The 18,417-nt window shown below is 43.5% G+C and overlaps 1 protein-coding gene across 3 annotated transcripts in view; it reads right to left on the reverse strand.

Annotated features, from left to right (window-relative positions):
• The window catches only part of FARS2 (phenylalanyl-tRNA synthetase 2, mitochondrial), a 616,855-nt gene that overhangs the window by 382,475 nt on the left and 215,963 nt on the right, over positions 1-18,417 (reverse strand). For all 3 annotated transcript variants that reach the window (XM_069730707.1, XM_069730708.1, XM_069730709.1), the window contains one exon: positions 14,454-15,046. In XM_069730707.1, coding sequence (XP_069586808.1) covers positions 14,454-15,046 — 593 coding nt within the window. The remainder of the gene's footprint in view (positions 1-14,453; positions 15,047-18,417) is intronic.

Consider the following 18,417-nt stretch of genomic DNA (forward strand, 5'->3'; position numbering starts at 1 on the left):
CCCGATCTGCAGGGACAGGGGGAGTGGTAGTTTAGCCCAGGGGGGGTGGCTTCACCCCCTCGTGGCTACGATCGCTCTGATTGGCTGTTGAAAGTGAAACTGCCAATCAGAGCGATTTGTAATATTTCACCTAAAAAAATGGTGAAATATTACAATCCAGCCATGGTCGATGCTGCAATATCATCGGCCATGGCTGGAAATACTAATGTGCCCCCACCCCACCCCACCGATCGCCCCCCCAGCCCCCCGATCTGTGGCCCGCTCCCCTCCGTCCTGTGCTCCGCTCCCCCGTCCTCCTGTCCGCTCCCCCCGTGCTCCAATCACACCCCCCCGTGCTCCAATCAAACCCCCCCGCACTCCGATCCCCCCCCGTGCTCCGATCCACCCCCCCTGCACACCGATCCACCCCCCCTGCACACCGATCCACCCGCCCGCACACCGATCACTCTCCCCCATGCTCCGATCCCTCCCCCCCCGTGCTCCGACGCCCCCCCGTGCCCTGATCTCCCCCCCCGTGCCCTGATCTCCCCCCCTTATACTTACCGATCCTGGCGAGGTCCGTCCGTCTTCTTCCCCGGGCGCCGCCATGTTCCAAAATGGCGGGCGCATGCGCAGTGCGCCCGCCGAATCTGCCGGCCGGCAGATTCGTTCCAATGTGAATTTTGATCACTGTGATATAATCTATCACAGTGGTCAAAATAAAAAAACAGTAAATGACCCCCCCCATTTGTCCCCCATAGATAGGGACAATAATAAAATAAAGATTTTTTTTTTTTTCACTAAGGTTGGAGTTAGAACTAGGGTTAGGGTTAGGGTTAGGGGTAGGGTTAGGGGTAGGGTTAGGGGTAGGGGTAGGGTTAGGGGTAGGGTTAGGGTTAGGGTTTCGGTATGTGCACACGTATTCTGGTCCTCTGCGGATTTTTCCGCAGCGGATTTGATAAATCCGCAGTGCTAAACCGCTGCGGATTTATAGCAGATTTACCGCGGTTTTTCTGCGCATTTCACTGCGGTTTTACAACTGCGATTTTCTATTGGAGCAGTTGTAAAACCGCTGTGGAATACGCAGAAAGAAGTGACATGCTGCGGAATGTAAACCGCTGCGTTTCCGTGCAGTTTTTCCGCAGCATGTGTACAGCGATTTTTGTTTCCCATAGGTTTACATTGAAATGTAAACTCATGGGAAACTGCTGCGGATCCGCAGCGTTTTCCGAAGCGTGTGCACATACCTTTAGAATTAGGCTATGTGCACACGGTGCGGATTTGGCTGCGGATCCGCAGCGGATTGGCCGCTGCGGATCCGCAGCAGTGTTCCATCAGGTTTACAGTACCATGTAAACCTATGGAAAACCAAATCCGCTGTGCCCATGGTGCGGAAAATACCGCACGGAAAAGCTGCGTTGTATTTTCCGCAGCATGTCAATTCTTTGTGCGGATTCCGCAGCGTTTTACACCTATTCCTCAATAGGAATCCGCAGGTGAAATCCGCAGTAAATCCGCAGGTAAAACGCAGTGCCTTTTACCCGCGGATTTTTCAAAAATGGTGCGGAAAAATCTCACACGAATCCGCAACGTGGGTACATAGCCTTAGGGATAGGGTTGGGTTGGAATTAGGGTTGTGGTTAGGGTTAGGGGTGTGTTGGGGTTAGGGTTGTGGTTAGGGTTACGGCTACAGTTGGGATAAGGGTTAGGGGTGTGTTGGCGTTAGAATTGAGGGGTTTCCACTGTTTAGGCACATCAGGGGGTCTCCAAACGCAACATGGCACCACCATTGATTCCAGCCAATCTTTTATTCAAAAAGTCAAATGGTGCTCCTTCCCTTCCGAGCCCCGACGTGTGCCCAAACAGTGGTTTACCCCCACATATGGGGTATCAGTGTACTCAGGACAAACTGGGCAACAATTACTGGGGTCCAATTTCTCCTGTTACCCTTGAGAAAATAAAAAATTGCTTGCTAAAACATCATTTTTGAGGAAAGAAAAATGATTTTTTATTTTCACGGCTCTGCGTTGTAAACGTCTGTGAAGCACTTGGGGGTTCAAAGTGCTCACCACATATCTAGATAAGTTCCTTGGGGGGTCTAATTTCCAAAATGGGGTCACTTGTGGGGGGTTTCTACTGTTTAGGCACACCAGGGGCTCTGCAAACGCAACGTGACGCCCGCAGACCATTCCATCAAAGTCTGCATTTCAAAACGTCACTACTTGACTTCCGAGCCCCGACATGTGCCCAAACAGTGGTTTACCCCCACATATGGGGTATCAGCGTACTCAGGACAAACTGGGCAACAATTACTGGGGTCCAATTTCTCCTGTTACCCTTGAGAAAATAAAAAATTGCTTGCTAAAACATCATTTTTGAGGAAAGAAAAATGATTTTTTATTTTCACGGCTCTGCGTTGTAAACGTCTGTGAAGCACTTGGGGGTTCAAAGTGCTCACCACATATCTAGATAAGTTCCTTGGGGGGTCTAGTTTCCAAAATGGGGTCACTTGTGGGGGGTTTCTACTGTTTAGGCACACCAGGGGCTCTGCAAACGCAACGTGACGCCCGCAGACCATTCCATCAAAGTCTGCATTTCAAAAGTCACTACTTCCCTTCTGAGCCCCGACGTGTGCCCAAACAGTGGTTTACCCCCACATATGGGGTATCAGCGTACTCAGGAGAAACTGGACAACAACTTTTGGGGTCCAATTTCTCCTGTAACCCTTGGGAAAATAAAAAATTCTGGGCTAAAAAATTATTTTTGAGGAAAGAAAACGTATTTATTATTTTCACTGCTCTGTGTTATAAACTTCTGTGAAGCACTTGGGGGTTCAAAGTGCTCACCTCACATCTAGATAAGTTCCTTTCGGGGTCTAGTTTCTAAAATGGGGTCACTTGTGGGGGGTTTCTACTGTTTAGCCACATCAGGGGCTCTGCAAACGCAACGTAACGCCCGCAGAGCATTCCATCAAAGTCTGCATTTCAAAATGTCACTACTTGACTTCCGAGCCCCGACATGTGCCCAAACTGTGGTTTACCCCCACATATGGGGTATCAGCGTACTCAGGAGAAACTGTACAACAACTTTTGGGGTCAAATTTCTCCTGTTACCCTTGGGAAAATAATAAATTGCAGGCTAAAAAATCATTTTAGAGAAAATAAAATTTTTATTTTATTTTCATGGCTCTGGGTTATAAACTTCTGTGAAGCACTTGGAAGTTCAAAGTCCTCACCACACATCTAGATTAGTTCCTTTGGGGGTCTAGTTTCCAAAATGGGGTCATATGTGGGGGATCTCCAATGTTTAGGCACACAGGGGCTCTCCAAACGTGACATGGTGTCCGCTAATGATTGGAGCTAATTTTCCATTTAAAAAGCCAATTGGCGTGCCTTCCCTTCCGAGCCCTGCCGTGCGCCCAAACAGTGGTTTACCCCCACATATGGGGTATCAGCGTACTCAGGACAAACTGGACAACAACATTTGCGGTCCAATTTCTCCTATTACCCTTGGCAAAATAGGAAATTCCAGGCTAAAAATCATTTTTGAGGAAAGAAAAATTATTTTTTATTTTCATGGCTCTGCATTATAAACTTCTGTGAAGCACCTGGGGGTTTAAAGTGCTCAATATGCATCTAGATAAGTTCCTTGGGGGGTCTAGTTTCCAAAATGGGGTCACTTGTGGGGGAGCTCCAATGCATAGGCACACAGGGGCTCTCTAAACGCGACATGGTGTCCGCTAACAATTGGAGCTAATTTTCCATTCAAAAAGTCAAATGGCGCGCCTTCCCTTCCGAGCCCTGCCGTGTGCCCAAACAGTGGTTTACCCCCACATATAAGGTATCGGCGTACTCGGGAGAAATTGCCCAACAAATTTTAGGATTCATTTTATCCTATTGCCCATGTGAAAATGAAAAACTGAGGCGAAAAGAATTTTTTTGTGAAAAAAAAAGTACTTTTTCATTTTTACAGATCAATTTGTGAAGCACCTGAGGGTTTAAAGTGCTCAATATGCATCTAGATAAGTTCCTTATGGGGTCTAGTTTCCAAAATGGGGTCATTTGTGGGGGAGCTCCAATGTTTAGGCACACGGGGGCTCTCCAAACACGACATGGTGTCCGCTAACGATGGAGATAATTTTTCATTCAAAAAGTCAAATGGCGCTCCTTCCCTTCCGAACCTTACCATATGCCCAAACAGTGGTTTACCCCCACATGTGAGGTATCGGTGTACTCATGAGAAATTGCCCAACAAATTTTAGGATCCATTTTATCCTGTTGCCCATGTGAAAATAAAAAAAATTGAGGCTAAAAGAATGTTTTTGTGAAAAAAAAGTACTTTTTCATTTTTACGGATCAATTTGTGAAGCCCCCGGGGGTTCAAAGTTCTCACTATGCATCTAGATAAGTTCCTTGGGGCGTCTAGTTTCCAAAATGGGGTCACGTGTGGGGGAGCTCCAATTTTTAGGCACACGGGGGCTCTCCAAACGTGACATGGTGTCCGCTAAAGAGTGGAGCCAATTTTTCATTCAAAAAGTCAAATGGCGCTCCTTCCCTTCCAAGCCCTGTCGTGCGCCCAAACAGTGAATTACCCCCACATATGAGGTATCAGCGTACTCAGGACAAATTGGACAACAACTTTCGTGGTTCAGTTTCTCCTTGTACCATTGGGAAAATAAAAAAAATGTTGCTAAAAGATAATTTTTGTGACTAAAAAGTTAAATGTTCATTTTTTCCTTCCATGTTGCTTCTGCTGCTGTGAAGCACCTGAAGGGTTAAAAAACTTCTTGAATGTGGTTTTGAGCACCTTGAGGGGTGCATTTTTTAGAATGGTGTCACTTTTGGGTATTTTCAGCCATATAGACCCCTCAAACTGACTTCAAATGTGAGGTGGTCCCTAAAAAAAATGGTTTTGTAAATTTCGTTGTAAAAATGAGAAATCGCTGGTCAAATTTTAACTCTTATAACTTCCTAGCAAAAAAAAATTTTGTTTCCAAAATTGTGCTGGTGTAAAGTAGACATGTGGGAAATGTTATTTATTAACTATTTTGTGTCACATAACTCTCTGGTTTAACAGAATAAAAATTCAAAATGTGAAAATTGCGAAATTTTCAAAATTTTCGCCAAATTTCCGTTTTTATCACAAATAAACGCAGAATTTATTGACCTAAATTTACCACTAACATGAAGCCCAATATGTCACGAAAAAACAATCTCAGAACCGCTAGGATCCGTTGAAGCGTTCCGGAGTTATTACCTCATAAAGGGACACTGGTCAGAATTGCAAAAAACGGCCAGGTCATTAAGGTCAAAATAGGCTGGGTCATGAAGGGGTTAATAGCCTAGAAAAGGGTCATTGATATTCCCCCCTGACTAAAAATACCAGCTGTCAGCCATCTCAGAAATGGCGCATCCATGAGATGCGCCAATTCTGGCACTTAGCCTTGCTCTTCCCACTTGCCCTGTTGCAGTGGCAAGTGGGTTAATAGTTGTGAGGTTGATGTCCGATTTGTAATGTCAGCTGATATCAAGCCAACAGGTTAGTAATGGGATGGTGTCTATAAGACACCCCCATTACGAACCCCATAGCCATATTGTAAAAAATACACAGCACATAGCAGGAGTAAAGTGCTTTAATTAAACGAGAGACACAGACTCCTTTATTTTAAATAAATACTCTTTATCCCATTTATTAATGTAAAATAAAAACTAATAACCTACCATATTCCTCCCCTGTCTGCCGAGAATCCTTACATCATGCTGTCCCATGAAGACCTGCAGCTCTGCTACTTCTGGGTGGTTTGTTGGGCACTGGCATGATGCGACTGCTCAGCAAGCCAGCCAGAACATACTGAGACTGGAGCATGATTATTACGCTCCTGCAGTGTGTAGCGTTGACATGAGAAAGGTCACCCGAGTCCATAGCTGATGAACCCTGGCCACCTCACTTAAGTCAACGCTACCATCGTGACAAAGATCTCACAAAGTGAGCGGTGACGTCAGTGAGGTGACCAGGGTTCATCAGCTATGGATTCGGGTGACCTTTCTCATGTCAACGCTACAGACTGCAGGAGCATAATCATGCTCTTATCTCAGTGTTTTCTCGCTGGCTTCCTGAGTAGTCGCATCATGCCAGCGCTCAACAAATCACAGAGCTGGAGTTCTTCCTGGAACAGATATGGATTATCTGCTGGCCTGACAGAGGAATATGGTGGTTTATTATTTTTTATTTTACAGTAAAAAGTGGGACGGGGAGCAATTATTTAAAATATAGGCGTCTGTGTCTGTCTTTCAATTAAAGGACTTTAATCTTGCTGTGTAATTTTTACAATTTAACTATGGGGTTAGTAAAAGAGGTGTCTTATAAACACCTCTCGATTACTAACCTGTGGGCTTGGTGTCAGCTGACATTACAAAGTTGACATCAACCCCACCACTATTACCCCACTGGCCACAGCACCAGGGCAAGTGTAAAGAGCAGGGCAAATTGCCAGAATTGGCCCATCTAATAGATGCACCTTCTCTGGGGCAGCTGCAGGCTGCCATTTTTATGATGGGGAAGGACAATATCAATGGCCCCTTCCCAGATGTCTGCTTTAGCTGGGCTGGTTGTAAAAAATGGGGGGACCCCAGAAACTTTTTTTTAAATTATTTAAATAATTAAAAAATAAAAAAAACAGCATGGGACCCCTCTGTTTTCAATACCCAGCGAATATAAAGCTGACAGCTGGGAGCTGCAGCCCGCAGCTGTCAGCTTTACTGGTGCTAGATATCAAAAATAGAGGAGACCACACACCATTGTCTTTTAAATTTATTTATTTATAGCACAAGTGCCGAATGATGAATATGCTCATCAGTCTCACCTGATCTTGCTGCTATCTGTGAGACCAGGTGTACTGTATGATGATAAGAGTAGCACTTTCTCATAGGCTAACACTTGTGACAGGCAGTAACCTTTTAACCGCCGGTCACAGCTGCTGCATGGGAACTGGAGAGCACACATTGGCAGTAATGAACTTACCGCTGATCAAAGCTGGTGTTTCTCATGCCGTCACACAGATGACAAAGTGAAAAACACTGGCTGTTCGGGACCCTCATACATTGAATGAGGTCTGGGTTTGAGTTGAAGTTTGGTACTGTTCTAGTACCCCAACCAAACCTTTTTTTAATGTTTGGCTGAACCGGAACATCCACGGGTTCATCCATCTCTACCTAATAGCAAAACAGCAACTGACCCTCAAATTGTTCTTAGGAAGGACCCATGGGGATGGATGCTAAAATTTAGGACAGGTTTAAGCATAATAACAGACGCGGATTCTTTACTGTAAGAGCAGTGAGACTATGGAACTCTCTGCCGTATGATGTTGTAATGAGTGATTCATTACTTAAATTTAAGAGGGGACTGGATGCATTTCTTGAAAAGTATAATGTTACAGGCTATATATACTAGATTCCTTGATAGGGTGTTGATCCAGGGATCTAGTCTGATTGCCGTATGTGGAGTCGGGAAGGAATTTTTTTCCCCAATGTGGAGCTTACTCTTTGCCACATGTTTTTTTTTTTGCCTTTCTCTGGATCAACATGTTAGGGTATGTTAGGTTAGGCTATGGGTTGAACTAGAAGGACTTAAAGTCTTCCTTCAACCTTAATAACTATGTTACTATGATAGGCCTTCAATGTCTCAGATGGGAATACTCTTAAGTTATATTGTGACCCTAGGGGGCGATGCAATCTGAGGGTGTAAACCTTGTGAGATAAAGTCTGTGCACGGCTGAATTTATGGATATTGTGAGGCAGTGAGGGGAATCATATACAAGGGTCATTATGTGTCTCTTAGGATGTACAAAGAAACATATTAAACCTTCTGGAAAGCATTGTAATTACAGCCACAGCTGTGGTTACAATGCAAAACGAAAGAGTGTCGATTTAGTCAAACTATTTGGCCAAGTCAGATTTAAGAAAATCTCACATAGGCTCTCATTTTTGGAGAGCTCAGTAGGATGGTAGTGGACAGAGCTCTACCTACACTCCTGGTCTGGAGAGTGGCCCATGTCCACGATTCCCATTTAAACTCTCAGTTAATCTCCCGTAATTTTCATAAACAGCTAAGGGAAAGCAGACGGCTGGTGGCTGATGTTAACATTCTGGAAACGGGCCAATAGCATAAATGTTCCCAGGCTATTAATATCAGCTCACAGCTGCTTCCTTGACCTTTACTGGTTAATTTAGAGGAGACCCTTGAAAAAATGAAATGTCCCCCCTATAATCAATAATCAGCAAAGGCTAAACAGACAGCTTTGGGCTGATATTAATAGCCTAGAAAAGGGTCATTGATATTCCCCCCCTGACTAAAAATACCAGCTGTCAGCCATCTCAGAAATGGCGCATCCATGAGATGCGCCAATTCTGGCACTTAGCCTTGCTCTTCCCACTTGCCCTGTTGCAGTGGCAAGTGGGTTAATAGTTGTGAGGTTGATGTCCGATTTGTAATGTCAGCTGATATCAAGCCAACAGGTTAGTAATGGCATGGTGTCTATAAGACACCCCCATTACGAACCCCATAGCCATATTGTAAAAAATACACAGCACATAGCAGGAGTAAAGTGCTTTAATTAAACGAGAGACACAGACTCCTTTATTTTAAATAAATACTCTTTATCCCATTTATTAATGTAAAATAAAAACTAATAACCTACCATATTCCTCCCCTGTCTGCCGAGAATCCTTACATCATGCTGTCCCATGAAGACCTGCAGCTCTGCTACTTCTGGGTGGTTTGTTGGGCACTGGCATGATGCGACTGCTCAGCAAGCCAGCCAGAACATACTGAGACTGGAGCATGATTATTACGCTCCTGCAGTGTGTAGCGTTGACATGAGAAAGGTCACCCGAGTCCATAGCTGATGAACCCTGGCCACCTCACTTAAGTCAACGCTACCATCGTGACAAAGATCTCACAAAGTGAGCGGTGACGTCAGTGAGGTGACCAGGGTTCATCAGCTATGGATTCGGGTGACCTTTCTCATGTCAACGCTACAGACTGCAGGAGCATAATCATGCTCTTATCTCAGTGTTTTCTCGCTGGCTTCCTGAGTAGTCGCATCATGCCAGCGCTCAACAAATCACAGAGCTGGAGTTCTTCCTGGAACAGATATGGATTATCTGCTGGCCTGACAGAGGAATATGGTGGTTTATTATTTTTTATTTTACAGTAAAAAGTGGGACGGGGAGCAATTATTTAAAATATAGGCGTCTGTGTCTGTCTTTCAATTAAAGGACTTTAATCTTGCTGTGTAATTTTTACAATTTAACTATGGGGTTAGTAAAAGAGGTGTCTTATAAACACCTCTCGATTACTAACCTGTGGGCTTGGTGTCAGCTGACATTACAAAGTTGACATCAACCCCACCACTATTACCCCACTGGCCACAGCACCAGGGCAAGTGTAAAGAGCAGGGCAAATTGCCAGAATTGGCCCATCTAATAGATGCACCTTCTCTGGGGCAGCTGCAGGCTGCCATTTTTATGATGGGGAAGGACAATATCAATGGCCCCTTCCCAGATGTCTGCTTTAGCTGGGCTGGTTGTAAAAAATGGGGGGACCCCAGAAACTTTTTTTTAAATTATTTAAATAATTAAAAAATAAAAAAAACAGCATGGGACCCCTCTGTTTTCAATACCCAGCGAATATAAAGCTGACAGCTGGGAGCTGCAGCCCGCAGCTGTCAGCTTTACTGGTGCTAGATATCAAAAATAGAGGAGACCACACACCATTGTCTTTTAAATTTATTTATTTATAGCACAAGTGCCGAATGATGAATATGCTCATCAGTCTCACCTGATCTTGCTGCTATCTGTGAGACCAGGTGTACTGTATGATGATAAGAGTAGCACTTTCTCATAGGCTAACACTTGTGACAGGCAGTAACCTTTTAACCGCCGGTCACAGCTGCTGCATGGGAACTGGAGAGCACACATTGGCAGTAATGAACTTACCGCTGATCAAAGCTGGTGTTTCTCATGCCGTCACACAGATGACAAAGTGAAAAACACTGGCTGTTCGGGACCCTCATACATTGAATGAGGTCTGGGTTTGAGTTGAAGTTTGGTACTGTTCTAGTACCCCAACCAAACCTTTTTTTAATGTTTGGCTGAACCGGAACATCCACGGGTTCATCCATCTCTACCTAATAGCAAAACAGCAACTGACCCTCAAATTGTTCTTAGGAAGGACCCATGGGGATGGATGCTAAAATTTAGGACAGGTTTAAGCATAATAACAGACGCGGATTCTTTACTGTAAGAGCAGTGAGACTATGGAACTCTCTGCCGTATGATGTTGTAATGAGTGATTCATTACTTAAATTTAAGAGGGGACTGGATGCATTTCTTGAAAAGTATAATGTTACAGGCTATATATACTAGATTCCTTGATAGGGTGTTGATCCAGGGATCTAGTCTGATTGCCGTATGTGGAGTCGGGAAGGAATTTTTTTCCCCAATGTGGAGCTTACTCTTTGCCACATGTTTTTTTTTTTGCCTTTCTCTGGATCAACATGTTAGGGTATGTTAGGTTAGGCTATGGGTTGAACTAGAAGGACTTAAAGTCTTCCTTCAACCTTAATAACTATGTTACTATGATAGGCCTTCAATGTCTCAGATGGGAATACTCTTAAGTTATATTGTGACCCTAGGGGGCGATGCAATCTGAGGGTGTAAACCTTGTGAGATAAAGTCTGTGCACGGCTGAATTTATGGATATTGTGAGGCAGTGAGGGGAATCATATACAAGGGTCATTATGTGTCTCTTAGGATGTACAAAGAAACATATTAAACCTTCTGGAAAGCATTGTAATTACAGCCACAGCTGTGGTTACAATGCAAAACGAAAGAGTGTCGATTTAGTCAAACTATTTGGCCAAGTCAGATTTAAGAAAATCTCACATAGGCTCTCATTTTTGGAGAGCTCAGTAGGATGGTAGTGGACAGAGCTCTACCTACACTCCTGGTCTGGAGAGTGGCCCATGTCCACGATTCCCATTTAAACTCTCAGTTAATCTCCCGTAATTTTCATAAACAGCTAAGGGAAAGCAGACGGCTGGTGGCTGATGTTAACATTCTGGAAACGGGCCAATAGCATAAATGTTCCCAGGCTATTAATATCAGCTCACAGCTGCTTCCTTGACCTTTACTGGTTAATTTAGAGGAGACCCTTGAAAAAATGAAATGTCCCCCCTATAATCAATAATCAGCAAAGGCTAAACAGACAGCTTTGGGCTGATATTAATAGCCTAGAAAAGGGTCATTGATATTCCCCCCCTGACTAAAAATACCAGCTGTCAGCCATCTCAGAAATGGCGCATCCATGAGATGCGCCAATTCTGGCACTTAGCCTTGCTCTTCCCACTTGCCCTGTTGCAGTGGCAAGTGGGTTAATAGTTGTGAGGTTGATGTCCGATTTGTAATGTCAGCTGATATCAAGCCAACAGGTTAGTAATGGCATGGTGTCTATAAGACACCCCCATTACGAACCCCATAGCCATATTGTAAAAAATACACAGCACATAGCAGGAGTAAAGTGCTTTAATTAAACGAGAGACACAGACTCCTTTATTTTAAATAAATACTCTTTATCCCATTTATTAATGTAAAATAAAAACTAATAACCTACCATATTCCTCCCCTGTCTGCCGAGAATCCTTACATCATGCTGTCCCATGAAGACCTGCAGCTCTGCTACTTCTGGGTGGTTTGTTGGGCACTGGCATGATGCGACTGCTCAGCAAGCCAGCCAGAACATACTGAGACTGGAGCATGATTATTACGCTCCTGCAGTGTGTAGCGTTGACATGAGAAAGGTCACCCGAGTCCATAGCTGATGAACCCTGGCCACCTCACTTAAGTCAACGCTACCATCGTGACAAAGATCTCACAAAGTGAGCGGTGACGTCAGTGAGGTGACCAGGGTTCATCAGCTATGGATTCGGGTGACCTTTCTCATGTCAACGCTACAGACTGCAGGAGCATAATCATGCTCTTATCTCAGTGTTTTCTCGCTGGCTTCCTGAGTAGTCGCATCATGCCAGCGCTCAACAAATCACAGAGCTGGAGTTCTTCCTGGAACAGATATGGATTATCTGCTGGCCTGACAGAGGAATATGGTGGTTTATTATTTTTTATTTTACAGTAAAAAGTGGGACGGGGAGCAATTATTTAAAATATAGGCGTCTGTGTCTGTCTTTCAATTAAAGGACTTTAATCTTGCTGTGTAATTTTTACAATTTAACTATGGGGTTAGTAAAAGAGGTGTCTTATAAACACCTCTCGATTACTAACCTGTGGGCTTGGTGTCAGCTGACATTACAAAGTTGACATCAACCCCACCACTATTACCCCACTGGCCACAGCACCAGGGCAAGTGTAAAGAGCAGGGCAAATTGCCAGAATTGGCCCATCTAATAGATGCACCTTCTCTGGGGCAGCTGCAGGCTGCCATTTTTATGATGGGGAAGGACAATATCAATGGCCCCTTCCCAGATGTCTGCTTTAGCTGGGCTGGTTGTAAAAAATGGGGGGACCCCAGAAACTTTTTTTTAAATTATTTAAATAATTAAAAAATAAAAAAAACAGCATGGGACCCCTCTGTTTTCAATACCCAGCGAATATAAAGCTGACAGCTGGGAGCTGCAGCCCGCAGCTGTCAGCTTTACTGGTGCTAGATATCAAAAATAGAGGAGACCACACACCATTGTCTTTTAAATTTATTTATTTATAGCACAAGTGCCGAATGATGAATATGCTCATCAGTCTCACCTGATCTTGCTGCTATCTGTGAGACCAGGTGTACTGTATGATGATAAGAGTAGCACTTTCTCATAGGCTGACACTTGTGACAGGCAGTAACCTTTTAACCGCCGGTCACAGCTGCTGCATGGGAACTGGAGAGCACACATTGGCAGTAATGAACTTACCGCTGATCAGAGCTGGTGTTTCTCATGCCGTCACACAGATGACAAAGTGAAAAACACTGGCTGTTCGGGACCCTCATACATTTGAATGAGGTCTGGGTTTGAGTTGAAGTTTGGTACTGTTCTAGTACCCCAACCAAACCTTTTTTTAATGTTTGGCTGAACCGGAACATCCACGGGTTCATCCATCTCTACCTAATAGCAAAACAGCAACTGACCCTCAAATTGTTCTTAGGAAGGACCCATGGGGATGGATGCTAAAATTTAGGACAGGTTTAAGCATAATAACAGACGCGGATTCTTTACTGTAAGAGCAGTGAGACTATGGAACTCTCTGCCGTATGATGTTGTAATGAGTAATTCATTACTTAAATTTAAGAGGGGACTGGATGCATTTCTTGAAAAGTATAATGTTACAGGCTATATATACTAGATTCCTTGATAGGGTGTTGATCCAGGGATCTAGTCTGATTGCCGTATGTGGAGTCGGGAAGGAATTTTTTTCCCCAATGTGGAGCTTACTCTTTGCCACATGTTTTTTTTTTGCCTTTCTCTGGATCAACATGTTAGGGTATGTTAGGTTAGGCTATGGGTTGAACTAGAAGGACTTAAAGTCTTCCTTCAACCTTAATAACTATGTTACTATGATAGGCCTTCAATGTCTCAGATGGGAATACTCTTAAGTTATATTGTGACCCTAGGGGGCGATGCAATCTGAGGGTGTAAACCTTGTGAGATAAAGTCTGTGCACGGCTGAATTTATGGATATTGTGAGGCAGTGAGGGGAATCATATACAAGGGTCATTATGTGTCTCTTAGGATGTACAAAGAAACATATTAAACCTTCTGGAAAGCATTGTAATTACAGCCACAGCTGTGGTTACAATGCAAAACGAAAGAGTGTCGATTTAGTCAAACTATTTGGCCAAGTCAGATTTAAGAAAATCTCACATAGGCTCTCATTTTTGGAGAGCTCAGTAGGATGGTAGTGGACAGAGCTCTACCTACACTCCTGGTCTGGAGAGTGGCCCATGTCCACGATTCCCATTTAAACTCTCAGTTAATCTTTAGAGGTGTGGCTGTGTTGTGATTTGAAAGCAACAGAGCAAGAGCTCTGTGCAGGCTTGTCTGTGTGAAACTAAACACAGACCAGAGACTTGAGCAAGTCCTTATCTCACCCATGGATTATACGGTGGTGCAGTCGTCCATAGCAACAGACTAATACGGACTGATACAGACATTCCGGCTGCAAATGTCGGAGGATAACTTTGTTTGCATTTGTTTGTAAGTTCGAAAATAAAGACGTTTAAGTTAAACTTTATTAGGTCACTGCTTCACGGCCGCATGGACACAAAAGCCGCTGTCTTACAATATCTACTACAATAAAAACTAAATAAATATGTCTCCAACAATCTCTTCCTTCTCAAAGATTTCTGGTGGAAACTCTTTGGTAATAATATAACCTTTTAGCAAGATACACATTATTTACTATACATTGCTACTTTACCTCATGGTTTGAGAAAAGGCAGACACCTTCCATTTGATGAAAAACCGGGTAATGACTCCTGTCAATTTCATCACGTCGGTAGACATCCCCCACCACCAGAAAAGCATCTAGTCCTGAGTGCATCAAATCCCACTGATGGGCTGAAGTGTGAGCACGTAGCATGTGTGTCTTGTTTAAATAGTAATTGTCACCTTTTTTTCTAGTAGGATGATCCAAAGGAATGAGCAATTTGTCGAAATTCTGCTCTGTGGTAACAATCGGGCTAAGATCATCATAAACTGAAAAAAGAGGGTTTCCAAAGCGACCTATAAATTCCCTATAAAAGAATTCCTTGATCCTTTCTTTTATTAACCATAGCGGATGGTATTTCTGATTGTGCAGGTTCTTCCCAACCAAGGATAGGATTTTACTTGTGACGTTTGTGTAATCATCTCTTGGGAAGAGTCTACCGAGAAGTTCTACTTGGCTGGAAATATCGGTTGAAGAGGTTTTAGAGGTTATTGTTCGTAGGCATCCTTGCCTTATCCTATTGATCCATATCCTTGGAAAATGTTGAACTGTCAAACACTGAAGAACATTGTGTTTTGAAGGGCCTAAAGGAAAAAGAAGAAGAAGAAATTAATTTTTTCTCAACAAAAATTAAAGACATGGAGAACATAAATTATGCATCCCGGCAAACTTCTTGGTGAAGACATCCAATCCCCCCATAGAAGACCACTATCAATGTAATTTTAGGAGTTTGATTCAATGGGTTGTGATTATCTACCGTATATCTATACACAAATTAAAGAGAACCTTTACTCCTCTCTTCAAAAGGGATCACTCATCATTGCAACACTGCAATAAAGTTGTAGCTAGCACATCTTCCAGGAGCAACAACTTCAATGGAATCTGTCACCAGGTTTTTCCTACCCCATCTGAGAGCACCATGATGTAGGGACAAAGGGGCCTGATTCCAGCTATGTATCACTTACTGGGCTTCTTGTTGCGTTTTTATAAAATCACTGTTTTATCTGCTGCAGATCTACCAGTTCTCTGAATGCTGAGCTTTGCATAACCCCACCCAAACCACTGAATAACAGCTTTCTGTGTACACTGTACATAGACAGAAAGCTGTCAATCACTGCTGCAGGCAGGATCACACAGAGATAAATCAGCCGGTATACTAATTCTCTTGTGATAATTTCCTGCTGACAAAACTGTGATTTTATCAAAACTACAAGAAGCAGCCTAGTAAGTTACACATCATTGGACTCAGTGTCTGCCTCTACATTATGCTGCGCTCAGATTAGGGTCAAAAACCTGTGGACAGATTATCTTCTATGCATATTTCCATATAATACCACCACTAGTGATTAGGCAAAGGGGAAGAAGTTTTCCACGTGATAAGTGATAATGCATTGGCATGCATAGATATTTCAATTCAGTATATTCTAAACACATTCCTGCCATTTCAGACCTCAAATGGCAGAAATGTGTTTAGGGTACACTGATGATTTCTTTGTTTTGCATTCAACTACCCCACCCTACTTCCAAAAACTGTAGCTTAAAGGGAACCTGTCAGCAGGATTTTTCTCAGTAAACTACATACAGTGTCAGGTTGGCGTCGTTATACTGATTAAAATGATAACCTGGTTGATTAAATCCATCTTGTGGCTGTCTAGTCTGTATTTGTAGTTTTCAGTTAATAAGATTCTCGTGCTATGGGACGGCTTGTGGGGGGAGGTCTTTATTTGGTGCTTTGTTCATAAATTCATTCCTTATGGGCTTATGACCTCCCCCTATTTTACATAATAAATACAATATTGTTGGCTTCAGAAAAAAAAAAATTTCAGGAAAATGGTGGCACATGCATAGTAGCATCTATGGCATAATGCATACAATATTGTTGGCTTATAAATAAAAATGTAACTTCAGCAAAATGGTGGCAGGTGGTAGCGCATGCACAACAGCATCTATCTCTTGCCAGCGCCATTTTGTTGCAGCAATGTTTTTTTTTTTTTTTTTTTAACCTCCAGCAAAATGGTGCCATCACATGAGCAGTAGCATCTATCGCTTGCGGCGCCATTTTTTGGGAGAAAAAATGTCTGGGCTGCAGTAAAATGGCAGCGACGCTTGCGCAGTAGCATCTGTTGGCAAGCGATAGATGCAACTGCACATGAGCCGCCACCATTTTTATTTTCTAAACCAACAATATTATAGGCATTATGAGATAGATGCTACTGCGTGGCCACCATTTTGCTGAAGTTAATTTTTTTTTTTCTAAGCCAACACTATTATATGCAGTATGTAAAATAGCAGCAAGGTCACTGAAGGATCAAATACAAAAACTGCAAATACAGATTAAACAACCACAAGACGGATTTCCTCAACCAAAGTATAATTTTATTCCGTATAATTGCGCCAACCGGACAGTGTCTGTAGTTTACTAAGAAAAATCCTGTCACATAGTAATAGCAATATATATATATATATATATATATATATATATATATATATATATATATATATCTACCATATATATATATACTCGAGTATCAGCCGAGATTTTCAGTTCACTTTTTTGGGCTGAAAGTCCCCCTCTCGGCTTATACTCGAGTCATACCCAGGGGGCGGCAGGGGAGGGGGAGTGGGGGCTGTCTAATTGAACTTACCTGCTCCAGGCGCGGTCCCTGCAGATCCCTGGCTTCCCGGCGCCGGCAGCTTCCTCCTGTACTAAGCGGTCACATGGTACCGCTCATTACAGTAATGAATATGCGGCTCCGCCTCCCATAGAGGTGGAGCCGCATATTTATTACTATAATGAGCGGTAACAGTGACCGCTCACTACAGGAAGAAAATGCGGCCCTGGGTAAGCAGGGACTGCACAGCACCAGGAGCAAGTAAGTATTATGGGGAGCGCTGCGCGATACTCACCTGCTCCTCGTTTCGGCGACGCTCCATCTTCAGCAGCGGAGCTCAGGTCAGAGGGCGCGGTGACGTAGTTAGTGCACACCCTCTGCTGATCGTCAGTGCTGAAGATGGAGCGGTGCTGGAACGATCAGCACGTGAATATTGAAAGAGCCGGGGGCCTGACCGACGGAGAGGTGAGTATATGATTTTTTTTTTTTTATCACAGCAAATGGGGCAAGTGTCTGTATGGAGCATCTATGGGGCCATAACTTTTGTGCAGCACTATATGAGGCCATAACATTTGTGCAGCACTATATGGGGCCATAACATTTGTGCAGCACTATATGGGGCTATAACATTTGTGCAGCACTATATGAGGCCATAACGTTTGTGCAGCACTATATGGGGCCATAACGTTTGTGCAGCACTATAAGGGGCCATAACGTTTGTGCAGCACTATATGGGGTTATAACATTTGTGCAGCACTATACGGGGCAATAATGTTTGTGCAGCACTATATGGGGCCATAACATTTGTGCAGCACTATATGGGGCCATAATGTTTGTGCAGCATTATATGGGGCCATAATGTTTGTGCAGTATTATATGGGGCATAATGTTTGTGCAGCACTATATGGGGCCATAACATTTTTGCAGCACTATAAGGGGCCATAACGTTTGTGCAGCACTATATGGGGCCATAACATTTTTGCAGCACTAATAGGGGCCATAACGTTTGTGCAGCATTATATGGGGCCATAAGGTTTGTGCAGCACTATAAGGGGCCATAACATTTGTGCAGCACTATAAGGGGTCATAACGTTTGTGCAGCACTAAATGGGGCCATAACGTTTGTGCAGCACTATATGGGGCCATAACGTTTGTGCAGCATTATATGGGGCCATAATGTTTGTGCAGCATTATATGGGGCCATAACGTTTGTGCAGCATTATAAGGGGTCATAACGTTTGTGCAGCACTGTATGGGGCCATAACATTTGTGCAGCACTATATGGGGCCATAACGTTTGTGCAGCATTATATGGGGCCATAATGTTTGTGCAGCACTATATGG

The sequence above is a fragment of the Ranitomeya imitator genome, chromosome 6 (genome assembly GCF_032444005.1).
Source record: "Ranitomeya imitator isolate aRanImi1 chromosome 6, aRanImi1.pri, whole genome shotgun sequence".
Taxonomy (NCBI): Eukaryota; Metazoa; Chordata; class Amphibia; order Anura; family Dendrobatidae; genus Ranitomeya; species Ranitomeya imitator.